General features: G+C 38.5%; 1 protein-coding gene across 1 annotated transcript in view; it reads left to right on the top strand.

Moving 5' to 3' along the window:
* Cntn1 (contactin 1) overlaps positions 1-22,237 on the top strand; it is a 164,978-nt gene extending 142,741 nt beyond the window's left edge. Inside the window, exons 23-24 of the mRNA XM_042677745.1 lie at positions 585-741; positions 19,971-22,237. Of these exons, the coding sequence (XP_042533679.1) occupies positions 585-741; positions 19,971-20,047 (234 nt within the window). The 3' untranslated portion in view covers positions 20,048-22,237. The remainder of the gene's footprint in view (positions 1-584; positions 742-19,970) is intronic.
* The last annotated feature ends 725 nt before the right edge of the window (positions 22,238-22,962 follow it).

The following is a 22,962-nucleotide window of genomic DNA, read 5'->3' as shown; positions in this document are numbered from 1 at the left end:
TTTTTGTTTGTTTGGGGTTTTTGGCTGGTTAATTAGAAATAAGAGTTTCATGGACTTTCTTGCCTAGACTGACTTCAAACTGCAATCCTCAAATCTCAGCCTCCTGAGTATCTAGGATTACAGGCAGACCGACTTCAAACTGCAATCCTCAAATCTCAGCCTCCTGAGTATCTAGGATTACAGGCATGAGCTACCAGCACCTAGCAAAAGTATTTTTATTAAAAAAAAAAATGACACCGGATGCCAGTGGCTCATGGCTGTAATTCTAGCTACTCAGGAGGCTGAGATCTGAGGATCGCAGTTCAAGACCAGCAGGACAGGAAAGTCTGTGAGACTCTTATCTCCAATTAACCACAAGAACACCGGAAGTGGTGCTGTGGATCAAGTGGCAGAGTGCTAGCCTTGAGTTGAAGAGCTGAGGGACAGCACCCAGGCCCAGAGTTCAAGCTTTAGTACACACACACACACACAAACACACACACACACACAGAGTTAAAACGTAAACTGAAAGCATGAAGGGTTTTTAGTACTGGGGTGTTGAGTCCTTAGCATGCCTTGGTGAAGTGTGTGTTTGGCCTTCAAAGGTCCTCTACAGGCCTGACGGGCAGCATGACGGCAAGCTGTACTCCACGCACAAGCACTCCATCGAGTTGCCCATCCCCCGCGATGGAGAGTACGTGGTGGAGGTTCGAGCACACAGTGACGGGGGAGATGGAGTTGTGTCTCAAGTAAAAATTTCAGGTAAGCCATGGATCAAGGCACAGGTCAGTCAAGTACCTGTGAGCCTGCGGTGCTATACAGCCTCCTGAGAATAAAGGTGGTGCTGATATATCAGTGTCAGTGTTGCCTTAAGTAGATTTGAAATATCAAGAGTACCCTATATTTGTGTGTGTGTGTGTGTGCACGCGCGCACGCATGTGTGTGTGTACCACTCCTGGGACTTGAACTCCGGGCTCAAGTGCTGTCCCTAAGCTCTTCAGCTCAAGGCTAGCCCTCTGCCACTTGAGCCACAGCTCCATTTCTGGTTTTCTGGTGATTAATTGGAGAGAAGAGTCCCGCAGGCTTCCTTGCCCAGATGGCTTTGAACCAAGATCCGTAGATCTTAGTCTCCTGAGTAGCTAAGATCACTGGTGTGAGCTACCAGCACCCAGCTATTTCTTGTTTTATTTCTTGGTCACAAAAGTCAATCTCCAGCTATCACGTACTTGTTGTTTATTATCTAGGCATCAAAGAATAGTTAGAAATTTTCAGTTATAGGATGATTAAGTTCTCAGGATCTCATGAACTTCATGGATGTGGTAGGTATGTTAATTAGATTGTGGTCATCATTTCACAATGGTGTGTGTGTGTGTGTGTGTGTGTGTATGTGTGTGTGTGTGTGTGTGTGTGTGTATAAAATCATCTATGTTGGATACCTTGACTATATTCAATCTCTATTTGCCAATTAAGTATTTTAAAATAAAGATGTGTACTTCAAATATAAGTCATTAAAAGCAGCAAGTAATAGTAGACCATATTTTAATAGTATTAAAATTTCTTTTATACCAAAAGGAAAGAGTATTTTTAATACTCTTCTAACATACACATATCTTTTATCTCTCATAGACACAGGTAAGTACAGCAATAATATGTTTTTTCTTTTCCTTAATTCTCTTGTATTTTTTGTCTATTTTTTTCTTGCAATCTGCACTTTTCCTGGGTTAATTTCAAATATATATTTCAGGCAGAAATTTCTTCTCTGTTTTGAAACATTCAAATGTTTTTTTCTATTTTTATACTTTTTCTGATCTGCATGATAAGCATTTCATTGAAGTTGATACCAATTAAAATTCTTTCTTGGAGATTATGAAAATATAAGAAGATGCTAAGTCAAAGATATGAATCATGACTTTAGGTAAAAATAGTGCTTTATATATAAACAGATGAATATGTTCTTTATGAAGTTAATAGCAGATCCCTTAGCTCAGTGCCACAAAATGTAATAACTTACATACTAGTTTCTGTTATATGCAAGATTTTTGTGAAATTTACCATAACACAAGTTTTTTCCAAATCAAAATTTATTGTATAATACATTTGAAATATTCATCTTCAGTTTAAATGTTATTATTTTTCTTCTTGTATTAGATTTTAGAAATTATAGAAACACACAGTATTAGGATTTTTTTCCTATTATAAATACCCTAGTTTCAGTTACTATTCAGTTGAATTTATTTCTAGTCCCTGTATATATGTGTGTAATCTTCTGTTTTAACTTCTTCTGAGTAAATCATATCAATTGTTACAGATCATTTCCTTTGCCTTTTTAAGATTTTTTACTTTCCACTTATACTGACATTACTAACTGATATTCTTCCAGGCAAAAATATGAAATGTATATCTACCCATTCTGAGTTTATCTAACCTAGCTAACACTTTTCTGGGACATTTTTATAATCTTTCTGCAGGTTAAATGGAAATACAGAGGAAAAGATTTTTTATTTCTACGTTAAATTTCTTTTAAAATATTCACGTTTTTATTATCATTGTATATAAGTGCTTTTCTCATCACTTCAATCCACTGTTACACTCTTTTCAGTCATGATTAATCTGATTGAAGAAAATTCTGACCTTTGGTTAAAAGCAACTTCATTTTTGTTAAATGATATATTATTTTTTTCCAGATAAATCTCAAAATTTCCCCCAGGGCTGGGGATCAAGTATGATCCTCCTCCCTCTGGCCTCCCACAGGCTGAGATCAAAAGCACATACCCTCCCCCACTTTAAGCTTGCTGACTGAGGTGGGGGTGTGGTGGGGCTGGGGGGGGGGGGCGGTGTCTTGCTAACTTGTGTCTAGACTGGCCTGGACAAAAACCTCTACCTTCCCACGTAACTGGGAAGACAGGGTTGCATTATCTTACCCAAATACCGCCCTTGTCAAAACCAGCTTTACAATGTCGGGGGGGGGGGGGGGGGGGGGGGGAGGGGGGGGTATGATTGGGTGGGAGGGAGGGGGGAGGCTGGGAAGGGAGGTGAAGGGTAAACAAAGGAGGAGGCTGCAATGCTTGGTAAGAAATGTATGCATTATCCTGCCCATGTAATTGTAACCCCTCTGTACAGTATGTTCTCAAGTAAAATAAAATTAAATTAAAAAAAAAAAAAAAAAAACCAGCAGAGCCTGGTTTCTAAGATTTGGCCCAGTAGTTTGCAGGTAGAGATGCTGCAGGCATAACTAACATCAGTGTGCTTATAATTCCCAAAATGTTGACTGTAGCTTGGAATGCTCTGGTTTATAGCAAGAACTAATACCACACTATGGCTGACTTCATGCTTCCTACAAGATTTCACTGAGAGTTTGGACTGTAAGAGCTGCTCCAAAGCACAGCATTGTAAGGCATATTGCCACCAAACACGTGTAATAGGTATAACTTTGACACTGGACAGCCTAATGTTAATAGCCTATGTGTAGAAAACAAATCGCAATACATTTTAAACATTTTTATTGATACGATCAAGGTGATGTACATGGGGGTTCTATGTCAAGTAAAGAGTACATTTCTTTTCAAATAATGTCTGCTCTTCCCTCTTTCTCTCCCAGTTTTTCCCTACCTTCCACACTCTGCAATATGTTTTTAAAAAGCAACTTTACTAGCCATAGCAATCTGTCATTCCACTTCTCTTTCACTTGATAGATTATAAATAGATAAATTATCAATGAATTATGTAACATATTATTCTTGGTTGAAAGTCTACAGTGCACATCGAAGTAAGCCAGACATCCTCAATACTTCATCACAAACATGTCTCATAAATTTGACATTCTTTTAAAACTCTTGTTATATATTCTTTGTGCTAAATTAAGACAATATGCAGGTAGCTAGAATGGTTTGCATATAAATTTAGGCTAATTTGTTTTATATTTAGGCTAATTTATATTTGCTATCAATTTTAGACTCTCATCAAGGATCCTTGAAAAGCATATGTTTAATTTTTTGTGTGCCAGTCCTGGGGCTTGAACTCAGGGCCTGGACGCTTTCCCTAAGCTTTTTTGCTCAAGGATAGCAATCTACCACTTAAGTCATGCCTTTACTTCTGGCTTTTTGTAGGTGAATTGGAATTAAGAGTCTTGGGAACATTTTTGCCTGTGCTAGCCTTGAACTAAGAACCTCCTGAATAGCTAGGGTTACAGGCATGAGCCACCATTGCCTGGCTGAATGTTTAAATTTTTATCTATGAACATATGTACTGTATTCTCAGACTTTATCCAGCCCCCTCCCCCCTCTCTCTCTCACACACATCTTAACAATCCTGGGGATTGAATTAGGGACACCCTTACAAAGCAGGCTTTCTTTTTTTTTTTTTTTTAACACAACTTGAAAAATAAATACATTCACAATCTGTAGAGTTACATTCTCCTTATCACCTTCAATGTTTCAGGGAGTCCCAGGGAAACTCAATGAATCTTTCAAAGGTCACAGTGTCGGGGCATCTGCAACATAAACCCAGTAAAACTCCAAAGTGAAATACATTCTTGGGTCAAAGTGTCCTTTGTCTTTTGAATATCTTTGTGGATAGTCTTGCTTATTTTTCCGATCATTCTCTTTCATTCTTCTTAACCTAACAAAGTTCTTCTTCACAAAACATACTGTCTGAGAAAACTTCAAGATAAATTATATACACATATACAACATAAATCTGCGTACTTACAAACATGTTGGTTAAGGGGCAGTAATTTTTATTTTTTTTTTTCGGTCATGGGGCTTGAACTCAGGGTCTGGTCACTGTCCCTGAGTTTTCACTCAAGGCTAGCGCTTTACCACTTTGAGCCACAGCACCACTTCTGGCTTTTTCTGTTTATGTGGTACTGAGGGAACCTAGGGCTTCATGCATGGTAGGCAAGCACTCTGCCACTAAGCCACATTCCCAGCCTGTAAATATAACGTAAAAATAACTCAAGTCATTTCTATAGGTTAAAAAAAATCCCAAAGATATTATTCAGTATAATCTTCATGAGCTTATAGATTAAAATTCATTTGTTTCAAGTTAAAAAAAAGTCGTATTTGTTTTCAGGAAGCTTGAACATATAAAGTACTAAACTGAAGACTCCATAGCTTACAAAATTGCCAGCTGAATGGTTTCGGGTGGGATTTAAGGAAAAAATTTAAGATAATCCAGTAGCTAAAATATTTCCAATTAAAGCTTTGTCTTTCAGAGCATGCTCTATTTCATTCTCTTCAATCTTCAAAGACACCTTTGTGAAGCGAGTTTCTTTGTTTTTCTTTAATCCTACAATGCCTCTGGACTCCAAGAGTCCTGAAAGTGACAAACACTCTGACTGGTCCACAGCTCCCAACTGACAAAGCAGGCTTTCTACCACTTGAGTCAAGCCCCTTTTTGCCTCGGTTCTTTTCAAGGTAGTGTCTCTCTTTATGTTGGGGCTCTCCTGTTCTGTGTTCCTTGTGCTGAGACTCTCCTACTTGTGCTTCCTCGAGTCACTAGAGATCACAGAAGCCTACCACCACATTCAGCCCCTGTTTGAGGTGGAGTCTCTTGAACTTTTGCACCAGGGCTGGCCTTGAACCATAATCCCCTGATCTCTACTTCCCAAGTCGTTGGGATTACAGGCTTGAGCTACCACTCCTTGCTGATTTTCCTTTTCGTTTTGGACAGAGTATAAATATTATAGCCAAGCCTAGGAAGGGCTTTAATAAATTTTTTTCCTGGAGGTCAAGAATTATCAATTGAAACTTTTAAGGAGGAAGTACCAGCATCAGTTTTTTCACACTTAAAAAAAAATCATTCTGGTAACTCTACAAGATGTGGGGAAGGGGAGGGAGATTTAAGGAGTTGAGTGACAAGGTTATTGCTATGAGATGATTAAAAGATGAGGATGCCTTCTACCAGAGATAGTGGGTGGTAAAAATCAAGGGCAGATTCTAAAAGAACAAGGCATCTCTTCCATTTGATTTCAAGTTACTCTGTATTCATGTTGTCATTTTTATGTCTTCTAATAAAATCTGTAATTTATCCTGATGATACTTCCCAGATGATGTCATCTAAACATTTAACCTACTGCTTTTGGTAACTCCAAGCTATTAAATGAAACTATATAACCAAAGCTACTGACTGGATCACTATGATGGAAAGCAGATTTAGTCTTTCTGCTTTGCCATCTTCTGTCCTGTAGCAGTATAAGCATACATGAATATATGTGGAGTGCTTTTAAAAAGTGTTTAAAAGGAAGGAAAGAAGAAAGGGAGGGAGGGAGGGAGGGAGGGAGGAAGGAAGGAAGGAAGGAAGGAAGGAAGGAAGGAAGGAAGGAAGGAAAGAAGAAAGGAAGGAAGGAGGAAGAAGAGAAGGAGAGGTGAAGGAGGAGAAGGAGGAGGAGGACAAGAACGAGGAAATGGAAGAAAGGAAAGGAAAGGAAAGAGAGACAGAGGAAGGAAGGGAAGGAGAAAGGGAGGGAGGGAGAAAGAAAGAAGAGATGGAAAGAAAGGGAGAGAGAGAAGAAAGAGAGAAAAGAAAAAGTAGGTTTGTCATTGTTACAAAATTAAACCCTGGAAATTAATCATAAATATAACTAGAAACCTTTCGTGCTATAACAATGGACTATAAAACACTTAAGCAAGGAAAGTGACATGTCAACAGATTCCAGTGGTCCATTTGCTAGCACTTTAGGGATCTGCGTTAGTGATTTATGAAGGAACATGAGGTCTGAAAGTACTTCCCATATTCAGGTAAGAATAGGAGCCAGTCCTTGTATTAGATCATTCCCAGCAAAAAAATGTTTTAATGAAGCTAATGGCATTTCCAGGGGCTGTTGGTGTAGAGAAAACAAAATAATTTTAGAAAATAAAAGTAATTTTTATTGTCTTTACGTAGTTGTACAAATGAGTTTCAATTCAGTATGTCAGTTTGTGAGTATAATGCATCATGAATGTATTTCAAGCATATGAATTTCTCCAATCAGTGGTTTTTCCTCTACAACCTTCTGTACCAAACTCTACATACTTGACTCTCATCTCTTTTTCTATTCTTTTTTCTGGTGTGTGTGTGTGTGTGTGTGTGTGTGTGTGTGTGTCTGTGTCTGTGTCTGTGTCTGTGTCTGTGTCTGTGTGTCTGTGTCTGTGTGTGTGTATATGTTAGGGGATTTTTCAATAAAACTTTGATGTATATTTTTTATTGTAAAGATAGGGTTACAGTTACATGAGTAAGGTAATGAGCACATTTACAATGGAGTATTGTTACCCCCTCCTTTGTTTTTCCAGTACCATCCCTTCCCCACCCAACTCCTTTCCTCCTTCCCTCTCCCTCCCCCCCCACCCCCACCCCCGCCACGCCCCGTGTTAGGTTTTTGACTCAAGGTTGACACGTTACCATCTGAACCATACCTCCACTTCCATCTTTTTCCTGGTTAACTGGAGATAAGGTTCTCACAGACTTTGCTGCCCCTGGCTTCAAGCCTTGATCCTTAGATCTCAGCCTCCTGAGTACTTGGGGTTACAGGTGTGAGCCACTGTACCCAGCTTCATCTCTTTTTCTTAAATGTGTTGGAAAGTAAAGTACCAGTCCAGAGTCACATGACCATGAGATGCGGGAAGGACTAAAGTACTGTACTGTACATGACAGAGAAGTGGTCACACAAGGGGCTGGAAATGTGGCTTAGTGGTAAAGAGCCTGCCTAGTGTGCATGAAGCCCTGGGTTCGATTCCTCAGTACCACATACACAGAAAAAGCCAGAAGTGGCGCTGTGACTCAAGTAATAGAGTGCTAGCCTGTAGCAAAAGAGGCTCAGGGTCAGTGCTCTGGCCCTGAAGTTCAAGCCCCAGGACTGGCATAAACAAACAAACAAACAAACAGTGGTCAAAGGAATAATAATAAATCTCAAAGGAAGGTGTCTCAGCTGTTCCTGGAGGTGTTATGCTCTCAGCAAATCAGCATCTGTGTAGATATTTATTTATTATTAATTTATTTATTTGGGGGCGGGGGCAGTCCTAGGGTTTGAACTCAGGGTCTGGGCACTATCCCTGAGCCTTTGCACCTTTGAGCCACAGCTCCACTTCTGGCTTTGTGCTGCCTAATTGGAGATAAGTCTCATGGACTTTTTTTGCTTGAACTGGCTTTGAACCTTGAGCCTCAGTTCTCAGCCTGCTAAGTAGCTAGAATTACAGGTATAAGCCTCTGGCACCAGGCTCCATCTTGACTCTTTGCTGGTGATATTTTCCTTGTTCTGGCCTCTGCCACCACTCAGGACCGCAGGTGAGACAGAGGCTGCAGACTAAATGTGAATTAGAATGGAAGAATCTTGATTCTTGCATGGGAAAAAAATGAGTTGTAATGTTTACTAATTTCTAATGGAAATTTGATGTTTCTTTGTGTGAATTTAAACAAGAAAACACTGCAACCGATTATATTCCCAGCTATTCTTAGATCTCACTTCAACTACCGAGATACGATTTTAAAAATACTCTTCAACTTACTCCTAGGTCTTGGTATGAACCAGGATTGAAAACTCAGACTGGTCTGAATCCAGACAAGAGGCATAGGGGTCTAGGCTAACAACTAATATTTAATTAAAATAACATTTCATATTAAGGAGTCTTGAAGGTCCAAGACTCTATTTAATGTGGACAATGAGGTCTTAGAGGAAGAATGTTTCTGTCTCAACTTTAGTTCATCTCAGCACCACCCACACAGGCACACACCAAACCAACACCAGAGCTACAGTGAAGTAATCCATTCTTTGTAGATCATTCAGCCATTGCCTATTTAAATTTGATCAATATTAGCCTTAATCTACACACACACTCACACACACACACACACACACACACACACACACACACACACACACACACACTATAAATAGGTTACTCACATCTCCCTTCAATCCAGGATTCCATTCTCTGCTCTTACATGTCCAGCAGGGGTCCATACTTTTAGAACTGTTTTCCTCATTTGTTGCCTAGATTTTTTTTTTTTTTTTAACTCAGGGCCTACATAAAACTGTCAGTGAGCTTTTTTGCTCAAGGTTGGCACTCCCACTTGAGCCACAACTCTACTTCCAGCTTTTGGTGGTTAATTGCAAATAAGAGACTCAGCCTTTTCTGCCCAAGCTGGTTCCAAATATGACCTTCAACTCTCAGCCTTGTGAGTAGCTGAAATAATAGGCTCATGCCTGGTTCAGGAACATTAAATGGGATTTCCTGACACATTACCTGTCTTTTATCTTTTGGATGATGATATTAGTGAATGGCCAAGATTAAGAGCCAAATATGTGATATACTTCTAGCAAAGCAATATAGAGCATTATGTATTTTAATTAAGCATGCATGAATATATGTGGAGTGCTTTTTTTTCTTTTTTTGCCAGTCCTGGAGCTTGAACTCAGGGCCTGGGCACTGCCCCTGAGCTTTTTGTTCAAGGCTAGTATTCTACCACTTCTGGCTTTTTTTTTTTTTAATGTGGTACTGAGGAATCGAATCTAGGGCTTCATGCATGCTAGGCAAGCACTCTACCACCAGGCCACATTCCCAGCCCTCTGTGGAGTGCTTTTAAAAAGTGTTTGTATACACCCTAGCCAACTAATGTTAATGATATAATTAAAAGTAGCATTCATCAATGTAGTTATTTTGGTATTATTTCTTAACCACATTTTAAAAATTATTTAGTTTCAAGTTTTTTTCTTTCATCATACTTTATCTCTGTAAGTCACCTCCGTTTTTTTTAGAATGAGATAGTTGATAACTTCTAAGAAAGCATGGCTATTCAATATTTGAATATTTTATTACACGAGCGGAAAAAATACCGCTGCATTACAATGTCTGAAAGACAGAGACCACAGATATTTTAGGAACATGGTCGGCTCCTGCTGAATCATTCATAAACATTACTCAAAGTTATTTTTAAAATGTATACTAAAATGTGAGAACCAATTAATCTAAATAGTAAATGCTTAAAATAAAAAAAGAAGCAGGAAGAAAAATGGACACAAAAAGGCATTGTGCTTCTCAGGATAGGAGGATCAGACTGCTTAGCCAACCAAGACAGAAGTACCAGACTCTATCACAAAACAAATTATGAGGAAAAGGGGGTACGGGGAAGGGATAGAGGACTTGTCTAACAAGAGCAAGGCCCTGAGTTCAATTCCTACTACTGCAAAGAAAAGGAAGGAAGGAAAGAAAGGAAGAAAGAAAGGAAGGAAGGAAGGAAAGAAGGAAGGAAGGAAAAAAGAAGGAAGGAAGGAAACTAAAAGGATTCATGATTTTAGTATAAATAAGAAGTCATATGTGGTTCTAATATTACATAAACAGCCTGACCCATTGTGACAACGAGATGTACAGGACACTATATTGAAAACGAACTTTACAATGTCAGGGTGGGGGGTGGGGCGGGAGGAGTTGGGGAGGTGGGGAGGGAAGTAGGGGGAAAATAAAGGAGGAAGTAACAATGCTCGCTATGAAATGTACTCATGACCCTACTCATGTAACTGTAATCCCTCTGTACAACATTTTTACAATAAAAAAATAAAAAAATTGAAATTCAGGGAGGAATCTAAATGATAAATCAAATCAATTTAATGGACAAAGAAATAAACCATGACAATGTTATTTGAAATAACAGCCATCACAATCATCACAACTAACATCTTCCCAATGTGCTTCCCATGTGCTTGCTGACTTTATCTGCTGAGAGTTTTTGAGAAAGTTTTGGATTTTATAAATGAAGGATATTGTGTGTGTGTGTGTGTGTGTGTGTGTGTGTGTGTGTGTGTGTGGCGCACGGGCGTCCTGGTTCTGGGCTTAAATTCAGGGCCTGGGCCTGGACCCTGAGCTATTTTACTCCAGGCTAGTGCTTTACTACTTGGGCCACAACTTTACTTCCAAGTTTTTGGTGATTTATTGGTAATAAGAATCTCACAGTGGGGCTGGAAAGGTGGCTCAGTGGTAGAGTGCTTGCCTTGCATGCATGAGGCCCTGGGTTCGATTCCTCAACACCACATAAGCAGAAAGAAAAAAGCCAGAAGTGGTGCTGTGGCTCAAATGGTAGAGCACTAGCTTTGAGCTGAAGAGCTGTGGGACAGCGTCCAGGCCCAGAGTTCAGGCTCCACAACCGGACCCCCCCCCCATACCAAAAAAAAAAATAATCTCACAGTCTGTGCTGGGGCCAGCTTTGAACCTCTATCCTCAGATCTCAGTCTCCTGAGTAGCTATGATTATAGGTGTGAACCACCAGCTCCCAGCAGACATTCTTTATATGTAGTCACTACCAGTGGTAGTGACTTAAACCTCATACATGTAAAAATAAATTTGATATAAAGGAAAAAGTACTACACCCATAAAATGTATTTATCTTTTGTTTCCTTTATGCTTTCATTGACTATATTTTTCTGCTAATGATAGAAAAGCAATCATTAAGAAGATTGTTCATGTCTGGAAACCCAAGTGGTTCTGAGATTTTCTTAATTGCTTTGGTTTGTTTATTGCTACTGCTACTGGGACTTAAACTCAGGGCCTCTTGCTCTGCACTGGTTTCCTGTTCATGGCTGGTGCTCTACCACTTGAGCCAAACCTCCAGCTTTTGCTGGATATTTTGGAAATAGGGTCTCACAGACTTTTTTTTTGCCCAGGCTGGTTTTGACCTGCAGTCTTCCAAATATTGTCCTGTGAATAGGTAGGATTACAGGCATGAACCTCTGATTCTAGCAATTACTTTGTTATTTGAATTGAGACTTTTGATGATTGAACATAATTTTTTTGCAGCTCCTTGAACCCACCTGCTATTATTCTTTTTTCCCCCTTTAGGACTGAAAACTGTGTTTACTTACCATGTCTTTTAAATAAAAACAGATATTAAGTCTTTTAACTAAATAAACAAATCTTTTAACCGCTGTATAAAAGATTTTAAATAACTAAATTACATTTGAGTATCATTACAAAGGATAATAAAGTTTTTACACTTTTATAGAACTTCAGAGTCAGTTAAAGAAGTGGAGAATAATTTAATTTTCTTACTCTGAGTTTTAAAATTCTTTTTCACCCATCTGTCAAATGAAGCTAACTTACTGAAAGTCTTAGGTCATAAGTATTTTAGAGCTCCCCTAACTACCATTTTATTTATCTAATCCCTTAAGGATTGTATCTACATCACACATTAATTTTGTTCAAGGGAATTTTTGAAACAATAAATGTTTCATAAGGCAGATTAAATAATAGTTAAGAACATAAATTCCAATTTATATCTGAATTTTGTGGACTAATTCCCTTTGTATCAGAAGTGAGAAAATTAGTCTGAATTATTATCAGATTGCTTGGAACTACAATCAATATCTCTGTAGTATTCTTCTTGAAATAATATTTTACTGAAGTTTGAGCTTAATAAAATGAATAATTTGGTAAGACTGGGAGCATTGTTGCCAAGTAAAACATATGTATTATATATGAAGCAATAACAAAGTTCTTTAATCACTATAACTTTGGACAGATTTTTTGTCTTTATAATCAATGTGTAGCTAATGTAGGCCAAAATACTTATCACGGCTATTTATCTTCAGCAGTTAACTAATAAATGCTGCAGTAGTAGTATAGGAATAATGTGTTCCCATGGAAAAATACCTTCATATATTTTATTGTCAATTGTCATATCATGTTAAAAGTACTCATCTTTGGTTTTTAAATATTTGTGCGTGGTTTAAAGATTGTCAAAACATGGGATACATTTTTCACAAATTTCATTTGTATTTGTTCATTTTTAAATGCTGTAGCTCTATCATTGAATATGTTTTGAAAACACATATGTTCTGTACTCAGTGTGCAATATGTCCTTCATGGCTTATCCTCAACTATTTTTAATTAGGCAAAATGCAACGTTGTAAGCATAAAACTAAAACCTGGGCATCGATTCAAGTCACCAACGTTTCTATGTGGCTCTTTTCCCAAGTAATAATGCCTTTCTGACATTCGAACAACTGTGTTTGAAATAGAGTCTAACAGAATGTGTTTTGTGTCCTATAAAATTTATGGTCAAGAAGATGATGATAAAAACATCTCGTTCTATTTTAGGGATCTGTATGTTTTTCTGCTTCTAGCATGTTCTTTGAATTCATGAAATGGAAATGAGTCTTCCATAAAGGTTAACTGCAGCTTTCCATTGCATTAATATAAAGAAATGGCTTAAAATGAAAGCTTGTTTTTTTCTTTTGGTTGTTTAAGAAATAAAAGCTTATTATTGGTTAGCTTCCCACACTTTTTTTGGGGGGAGTGGTGTCAGTTCTGAGGCTTGAACTGAGGGTCTGAGTGCTGTCACTGAGCTCTTTTGCTCGAGTAGCTCTCTACCACTTCAGCCACAGCTCCATTACAGGTTTTTTGGTGGTTAATTAGAGATGAGACTCTCCTGGACTTTCCTGCCCAGGTTGTCTTTGAACCTTAGTTCTCAGATCTCAGCTTCCTGAGCAGCTAGGGTTACAGGTGTGAAGCTGACACCAGCTAATTCAGCTGTGGTTTGATAAAGCCAGATATGTGACAGAAATCACTTCCAAGCAGACCAGACTGTTCCCCAAAGGAGCCACATGAAACTCAATGTAACTTCCACTCGGGGCCCACAGCACTGACTGGCAGAAGCTACATGTGTCTTCCCCAAAGGAGCTAGTATTCTATGAAAATCTAATCTCCTTTCCTAGAAGTGAGGAATGATCTCACCACAAATACTGGCACAATAAACACACACATAGATACGTGTTTCCCAAACATACTTCATCTTGCCTCTCATTTTAGGGCTGGTTATATAAAATGGACTCTCTGTAAAGGCTCATTCCAGTCAGCTTCATTGTACAGTAGGCCTTTATGGGCTTCATTTTCTTACTTTGAAGTAGACGTTGTGCCCCACCATGACCTTGAGCATAGATGCTAAAGCTAACAACAAATCAACAACTCAGATTGTGTTAAAGAAGAATGGAGAATTCAGCAGATCTATGAAAAGATCTGTTTGGCTTATTTTGGATTTCTTTTGTAGATACACAGTGTAAGAGTTTCAGGAAAAAATAATACCCAGAGCCTATTAGAATCTTGCTCTTTCCAAAGAGCATCTTTCTGTTTAGTTTCAGTAACCTTCCCAATAAAAAGAAAACCCACTTGTCTCCCCAAAACCAAAAGAAGCAAAACAATAGGTGAAACATTTGGGAAAGAGGAGGAAACAGGGGGCAGTATTCATGTATCTCTTAGTAAACCCCAATAAGCTATGTTTCTAATGTAGGGTACTGGTGGCTCACACTGTAATCCTAGCTTCTCAGGATGATGAGAGCTGAGGATCTCAGTTCAAAGCCAGTCCAGGAAGGAAAGTCCATGAGGCACTTATCTCCAATTAAATATCCAAACAGCTGGAAGTGGAGCTGTGACTCAAGCGGTAGAGCAGTAGCTTTGAGCAAGAAAGCTGAAGAATAGTGGTTAGACTCTGAGTTCAAGCCCCAGGACCAGCACACACACACACACACACACACACACACACTATTAACTGGAACGAGGTAAGGTAAAGGTAATGGAAGGAGAGTTTTCTATTTGCTATCATGGAAATGTAGTGGGAATTTGAGGTGCCCACTTAGCCTTGATTAAGGTTACTAAAAATTGATCCTGGTAACAGTTTAATCTATTCTATAAATTCCAGTCTCCCACTACAAATAATATTCTAACAAATAGTTCCAAAGCAAAATGCAAGATTATCTAATAAACTGGCTCTGGTTTTAGGTGAAGTAATCACTGGAAAAGAAATTAAATGTAAAGCTGATGATGCTGTTGGCCAGGCCTGTAATCCTAGCTCTCTGGGAGGCTGAGTGCAGGAGGTTGTAGTTCAAAGCTAATGTGGGCATGTACACAGGACCCACTCCCAACAAATAGCTGGGCATAGTAGAGTATGTCTGTCATCCAACGGAGAAGAAGGTAAATCCATGTGATCCTCCCAAGTGAAGAAGCTGTATGTAGTGGCATGAGCCTGTCATCCTAGTTACGTGAACCTAAAATAGGTGGATCAAGGTCCAGACACAGGCCCAAGCAGGAAAAGTGAGATCCTATCACAAGATAGCAATTGTATAACGGGGGGCTGGAAGTATAGCTCAGTAGGGGAATGTCTGCTTAGTGAGCACATGGCCCTGAGTCCAGATCTTAGTACCATCAAAAAAATATTAAAATGAGAAATTAAATGTACTCTTTTTGTTTTGTTTTTCCTGTTGGTCATGAAGCTTAAACTCAGGGCCTGGGCATTGTCCCTGAGCTCTTTTACTCAAGGCCAGCACTCTACCACTTTGAGCCATAGCACCATTTCCAGTTTTCTGGTGGTTAATTGGAGATAAGAGTCTCATGGAGACTTTCCTGCTTGGGAAGGCTTTGAACTGTGATTCTCAGATCTTAGCCTCCTGAGTAGCTAGGATTACAGGCATGAGCCACCAGCGCCCAGCTAAATATTACTTTTAACATGAATTACCAACTCATGAAATTTATTATGTGCATATTTATGTGTATGAATAGGATAAAGACTCACAAAATACTCAATGAACAGTATTTTTTAAATAAACCAAATTTAATTTCATATTTCAAATTGATAGTTCATGGGTCATTTTTACTGTGTACTTTGAACATATTTTTGTGTATGCTGGTACGAGGGCTTGAACTCAGGGCCTGGGTGCTGTCCCTTAGCTCTTTTGCTCTTTTACTGGTTAATTGGAGATATGAGTCTCCCAGATTTGACTGCCCAGGCTGGCTTTGAACTGAGATTCTCAGATCTCTGGTAGGTAGGATTGCAGACATGAGGCACTGGTGCTAGGCTTAATTTTTTTTAATGTTTTATTCTCACAAATACCCTCTGTGTAAATAGTAAATCCTCCATTTTAGAAAACAAGGCACACAGCTCAGAGAAAGACGGTGCCTCAGGAGAGACTGTACACTCAAGTGAGTGACAAGATTCAGAACCCTGTGATAGAGTTCTCTTTAACCCCAAATCTCACTAGGAAAATGTCATTCATCTCTAAAGAAGTTAAGCCAATTTTAAAAGTCCTCATAATTCTATGTATACAGAAGGAGGAGATCTAAAGATTTTGGTTCAAAGCCAGCCCAGGCTTCTTAATCTCCCATTAACCAGAAAAAAAAACCAAAAATGGAATTGTGGCTCAAGTGGTAGAGCGCCACCATCCTCAAGTGAGAAAAACTACCCCCGCCCCACACACAAAAGTCCTTATCATTACAGTCTCACTATTCCCCAAAATAATATCGTGTGTTGAACATGTGTTTGTTAGCCAGGAGGCAATTAGTGTTTACTTTTATGTTTCACAGCAAATAATTGGTCATCACTCCTTTGCCAATGTTCACACCTTTCTCAAAGATTCACTTTGGTAATCTAACCTTCTCTAACAGAGAAAGAGCCAGAGTCGTCAGAAAAGAACAAATACAACTGCCAGAATGGGCTGCCAGCAAACCATATATCTCTGCCAAAAATCAAATCTATTTTGCTTGGCATCTGGGTCCATAATTACTGAACACATAGGAGCAGCAAGAATAGCAGCTTTTACTGAATTGAAAAGGCCCATAAAGCCACTAGCACTTACATGATCAAGCTCTTAATGTATATTTATAAACTTATGTCAATTTTAGTGATCACAAGCTGGGAGAAATACAACAAATTTGTTTGCAACTTTTATGGCTCAGCGCTTGCTATTCTTCAATATAGTATGGTTTTCTTAGACTCATGACCCTAGTGGGATTTATAACACAGAACCCTGTCATTTTGAACAGTTCATATCCTTTAGCTGTCCAGTAACCAACAAAGAACAGCAGTGCTAGAACTGGGTTGTGATCCCATGCCTATTCCTCCTAAATGACAGTTTGTTGTATGCAACACTTAAACAACCATTTTCACATATCTAAATTAGATATTATGACTGCATTCACTCACCCGTCCACTCTCCATTTGTTCCACTCCTCTTGACCTACACACACACACACACACACACACACACACACACACACACACACACACCAGCTACAAGCTACAAGCTGTAGCTTCCTATTAAAGTGTAAGTTGTTCAAAGGAGTCACACCATTGGAATCGTCACCTGAATATACCATACTTTAGCTAATATGTTTGGGTTTTACCCTCTTTGTGATACAGGAAAAAGAATTTATAGGGTGGATGGCTTCATCCTGCTTAATATTCGACATGTATGTGAACAGAGAAATGTATGTTCAGTATATATCATGTTAGTATTAGAATTATTCTGGATACCAATAATATGAGGTCTATTTTATTACATATAAAACACACAGACACACACACACACACACACACATATCCTCCATGACTATGTAGAGTCCACATATTGTATTAAGTGAAGTAAGCCAAGCCCAAAGATACATAGGTCCCATGGTTTCCCTTATTTGCAATATCTAGTACATGTATGAGTCAAGCAGAAAAGGTCAGATAAGGTGATGTTAGGAAAATGAACCCTAAGATATGTATTCAAATTTTTTTTTTCTTTCATGCATTTGTTTCTGCTTTGTATGTCTCTCCCCCACAGTATAACCCCTGCTTTCACTGTATTTGATGTCGGTATAATTTGTGGAGGGGAAGGGAAAAACAAGTCGTTTAAATAAGGATACAGGTGGACCTGTTGCAACAATGAGAAGTACAAGTTGTCATGTCGAAAACAAACTTTACAACTTTGGGGGGGGGAGGATTGAGTAGGGGGGCGGGGGGAGGCTGGGAAGAGATGAGAAGGGTAAACAAAGGAGGAGGCTATAATGCTTGATAAGAAATGTACTCATTATCTTGCCTATGTAATTGTAACCCCTCTGTACAGTATTTTCACAATAAAAAATTTTTAAAAAGAATATAAAGGGCCACATATATAATGACCAAATAGGAATTCAGTCAGGTCTGTAATTCCTACTCACAATGTGGAAGAGAATTGAAGATAAAGACCACAATTGCCTAAGTTCAAGCCATTAGAGAAATTTAATAGAACACACATAAACATGAAGAGTTTATTTTAAATAAATCAAATATCCTGATGTCAAAGCCACAAATTATGAAATTGTATTTGGTTTTTGTGCTAACAGCAAAAACTTCAAAACGTTAGCCACCATTGGCTAAACCTCTCTCAGCAGCCTGGGTGTGAGCCATGCCAAGCCACAGAGTCAAGCAAGCAGGGAACGTGTACGCACGGCTGAGGTCATTTGTGGCTAAAGGACCAGGGCATTGTTAGAGACAAAGGGACTTGAGGATAGATCATTTCAGACAGAGCAGTTGTTGAAAACTCAGTGTTTTCTCTGTGTGTCATTAAGGTTTGTTATTGGCCATTTTTATCGGCATAGAATAATGTCTGGGTTGCAGCATAGGCTTTAAACTATGCAGAAAAGGAAAAAGTTAAAAGCACCAAGAATGAAAAAAAAAAAAAAACTCTTTGAAATAGGGTAGGTGGTAGCCATATTTTCCCATAAGCCAAAGGGACTCCTTTGCCCTTGATATAGTATGTGCAGGGTGTGGTGTATTTGTGCCTGCCTTCCTTCCTTCCTTCCTTCCTTCCTTCCTTCCTTGGCCCTGGGTTTCTTTTTCTTTCTTCTTTCCTTTCTAACGACCTTTCTAACTTTCTTTTTCTTCTTTTCTTTCTTCTCTTCCCTTTTCTTTTCTTTGGTGTTCCTTGGGGTTGAGCTCAGAGCCTTGTGCTTACTAAGCAGGTGCTCTACTATGGAGCTACACCTCCAGCCCTTTTTTCTTTTCTTCTGGTGCTAGTTGTTTTGAAAGATAGGGTTTTGTTTCCTGTTCAGGCACATGCCTGGACTATGATCCACTTATTTTAAGCTTCTTGTTGCTGAGGTGACAAGCACATGCCACAATGTCCACCGTCCCTCTATCGAGGAGGAGTCTCACGAGCTTTTCTGCCTAGGCTGATGTGGAACCATGATCCCCTTAATCTTGGCCTCCCCTACCACTACACACACACCTTGTAGCTTAGGATGATAGGCTTGAGTCACTGTACTCAGCTTTGGTCTAAGAAGGGATTTCCTAAGCTTTTCTGCCTAGATTAGCCTCAAACCATGATTTTCCCAGTCTCAGCCCAGTCTCAGTCCTAGCTCCTTGCTAGGAGTACAGGCATGAATCACCAATGCCTGACATCTTACTTTTTGAATCATTCATTTTCTAAATGATCTCCAGGCTACTATTCCAGCCTTTGAACAAGTCATTTTACCTGACTCTGGGTTATAAACTATAAAATCAGGAAAAATAAAAATCTAGCTTTGTGGACTATTCTGTGCAGGGTGTGTGTGTGTGTGTGTGTGTGTGTGTGTGTGTGTGTGTGTGTGTGTGTGTGTGTGTGTGTGTGTGTGTGTGTGTGTGTGTGTGTGTGTGTGTGTGTGTGTGTGTGTGTGTGTGTAATGAAATAGAATAGAGTCTATTTTGTTGCTGTGGAACAGAAAATCCCTGCTGGCTCAGTTAGGATTAGTGTAGGCATTGTTATTGATAGGGTTGCAAAACAAATCCATTATTGAGACTAAAGATCTACTTGCAGGCCATTTACATTTGCCCTTGTTACTCTGCTCTTACTTGCTGGCTCATTGTCCTGCTCAGGTTGGTTTTGTTTTTGTTGTTTTGTTTTTTTATGCCAGTACTAGGGCTTGAACTCAGGGCTTGGACACTATCCCTTAGCTTTTTCACCAAAAGCTGGCACTATTACAGCTCCACTTCTGGCTTTTTGGTGTTTAATTGGATGTAAGAGTCTCATGAACTTCCAGATTCAGTCAGGCCTTTGAACTGGATTCATCAAATCTCAGCCTCCTGATGTAGCTAGGATTATAGGTATGAGCCATCAGTGCCTGGCAAGAAAGCAGTTTCATACAAAAGAAAATATTTGGTTTTCTGAGTTCTTCCATGACATCCTGCCCGATAGCAGACTACGGGAGCCACCATGTCTGTTATCCTTAAGTGACTCTCATCCCTGGTTCCCTCCACAGGTGCACCCACCCTGTCTTCAGGCTTTCTTGGCTTACTGCTGCCTGCCCTGGGCATCCTTGTGTACTTGGAATTCTGAATGTGGCGTGTGTGCCATCTGCCATGGTCAGCCCAGCTCCGAGGACGCTCTCCATCCTGGGATGACCACACTTCCTTCCAGTTCCCTGCGGTTCCATCGCAAGTCCAACAAATCATACTTCAACCAACTACCCAAACTGATTGACAACATGTGATGACTGAGGCATTCAGGAACCCCCTCATCCAAAAGAATCAACTTTAAAACATATATATATATATATATATATCAAATGATTTTTAACTCGTTCCGATATGCCTTATAAACCATTTAACCTGATTCTGGGACGGTTGCATGATTTAACCCAACGGGACAAGTTACAGTGTTCAATTCAATACCATAGGCTGTGGGGGTGGGAGGGGGAAGAGGCAAATCACCATACACAGGTGCTTTCAATTTAACCACAAGTTGTGACATAGCCTAGAGGTTGAAATGTTGATCGTATGTGGTAAATGTAAGAGTAATACAGTCTGTTATATTATCCTCTCTGTCTGGGGTCCTGCATTATTCTTAACTGCCCCAATCATTCATGGCATTTTGAGTTCTCTTGAACAAAACCAACAAAAAACAAAAAGAATATAACAGAAACCTTTTCCCTTTGCTGAAGAAGTTGAAAAATCTTGAATATCAAAAATCAAATTTCAGAACTTAACTATCAGTATTTCTTCTTTTTTGATGTAATTTTCTAAATATTTGACATTTTTTTTCCAGAATCAGTGATAACTTTTCAGTTCATTATTTGATGATACAGTTCACGTGCCATCTAGAGATTGTTTTTTGTTATTGTTGTTGTTTACTTATATTCTACTCTGAAGTTATTTTGTGTTTTTCTTTTCATCAATATCAAGCCATCAATACACAACATAGGGCCCCTATCTGGAATAGCATCACCTTGCTGTATTTATTCATATGTGGAATGATGAATTTTGAGAAATAGAGTGCTTCCATTTTTTAAAATTGAAATGTGACAGTCTTTATATAGTTAGGAACAAATAAATGACAGTTAGTGAATATTAGAATTACAGAATAATATTCTAGTATCTTTGTTTTGTGCCTCATTCCTAAAGTAAAATCTTTCTTTATTGAAGGTACAGAATCAAGAAGTCGTCATCTGTAGGCTGAAAAAGCCACAGAATTTCTTTTATTAAAAATAACAAATTTGAAGCTCATTTCCCATTATAAGGCAATACTGAAAACTGGCTAAAAATACCAAACCAATACATTGTGTATGGTACTATGAAGAATATGCAGAAAAGGAAAGGCCAGGGAGAGACCGTTTTTTTGTCTGACAGTGTCTCCCAAGCATTGGTGCTTCAGGTTTTTATAAATTGTGAAAAGGAAAAATACACACACATTTTGTCATTCGCCATGGTGTGCATGGAAATGTGTTTGAGCGTGGATGAGGAAGAATTCGGGTAATAAAGAATTAGCTGGCTGGTGAAAGAGTGCAATATATGAGAGGTATAATCCTATTTTATTAGCACAACCTTGGGAGCTAATTAAAGATAGAGTTTATCTTTTTAGAAAGGATTACCTTATAGGTTCTTAAAAAAATATTTACAAGAAGCAAACTAGATCTTTTACAACTTTACCCCTTATCTTTAATTTGTATAATTTTTGTACTATAGAGCTATGTGTAAATGTTTCAGATCTTCCTTATGAAAAAAATCTCAATAAATATTTCATTTTCATTTACATATTTAACTCTTTGTTATAAAATGCCAACTTTTTAAAAATCCTTGAAATGGATGATTCCCACCGCCTCCCCACCCCCAGTGGAAGTAGGCTAACAATCCTAAATCATTGCCAGATTTCATTAAATAGTTAATTATTTGAAAAAGAAATGAATGACTTCATACTTTTGTGAAACAAATATTCTGGTAAAGCCTTCTGTACAAATGTTTGTGTTTTCATTGCTACATTTTGGGGTTTTCCTTTTACAAAGCAACCCACGTTGGGCATTTTTTAATATATAATCAACAATGACATCTTTTGCCAAGTGCATGCCTGCCTTTATTTTTTAATGTATGGTAATAAAGAGCAAAACTGGGTAGATTTTTGCATGAGCTGGTTCAGAAAGGTAAGAAGAAAATAGATATTGGAGATCTAGTTTTAAGTTTCTGACAGATGAAATAGGTTAAAATCTCTCATGCCCCGAACATGGAAGCTTCCCATTTCCTTCACCCCATTGTGGAAAATTTGACTGGGACCATTAGTTTTCAACTGTTGTCAAACTAACCAATGTATCATATGCTTTAAGATGCAAGGTTCTTAATTAAACTTTATAGAGCTAGAGACTCATCTATTGTTTCTTTGTATTCCAGGAAAGGTGATAGTAGTTTTATTTGATACTGATAAATATGGATTTTTTTAGTTATTTTTTATCATTTTTTTCCAATGGAGTAGTACAGGACCGTGGTTTGTCCTTTTTATGAATGAATACAAATTATAAAGAAATAAATGTCTTACTGTTGCCCAAAAGATAATAACTGTCCTTTCTTTTATTAAAAAAAGTTATTGTTATTATAAAGGTGATACACAGAGGGATTACAATAACATGAGTCAGGTAATGGGTACATTTCCTTTCGTACAGTATCTTCCATTCCCTCATTCTCTCCCAGTCCCTCCCTCCCATCTCCACCTACAAGTTGTATAGTTCACTTTCACCAATGTCTGGTGAGCTCTACTGCTGCACTTTTTCATCCTTTTCCCTCAATTTCTGTGCCTTCTCACCACCTTCCCAAAGACAGACACAGAAATATACATAAAGAAAACAGAACCATAAACAACTTTAAAAAAAAAAGAGAAGTCTAGTTTCTATATCTTAGTGTTCATTTTGGCATATACAATATCATTATTTTTTTGTATTTATGTGATTCCAAGAAATCAAACCCTGTGCCTCATGCATTCTAGGCAAG

Source organism: Dipodomys spectabilis, unplaced genomic scaffold (assembly GCF_019054845.1).
Source record: "Dipodomys spectabilis isolate Male_0828 unplaced genomic scaffold, ASM1905484v1 ptg000039l, whole genome shotgun sequence".
In the NCBI taxonomy this organism is placed as follows: Eukaryota; Metazoa; Chordata; class Mammalia; order Rodentia; family Heteromyidae; genus Dipodomys; species Dipodomys spectabilis.
This window is presented reverse-complemented; position numbering and strand designations above follow the sequence as displayed.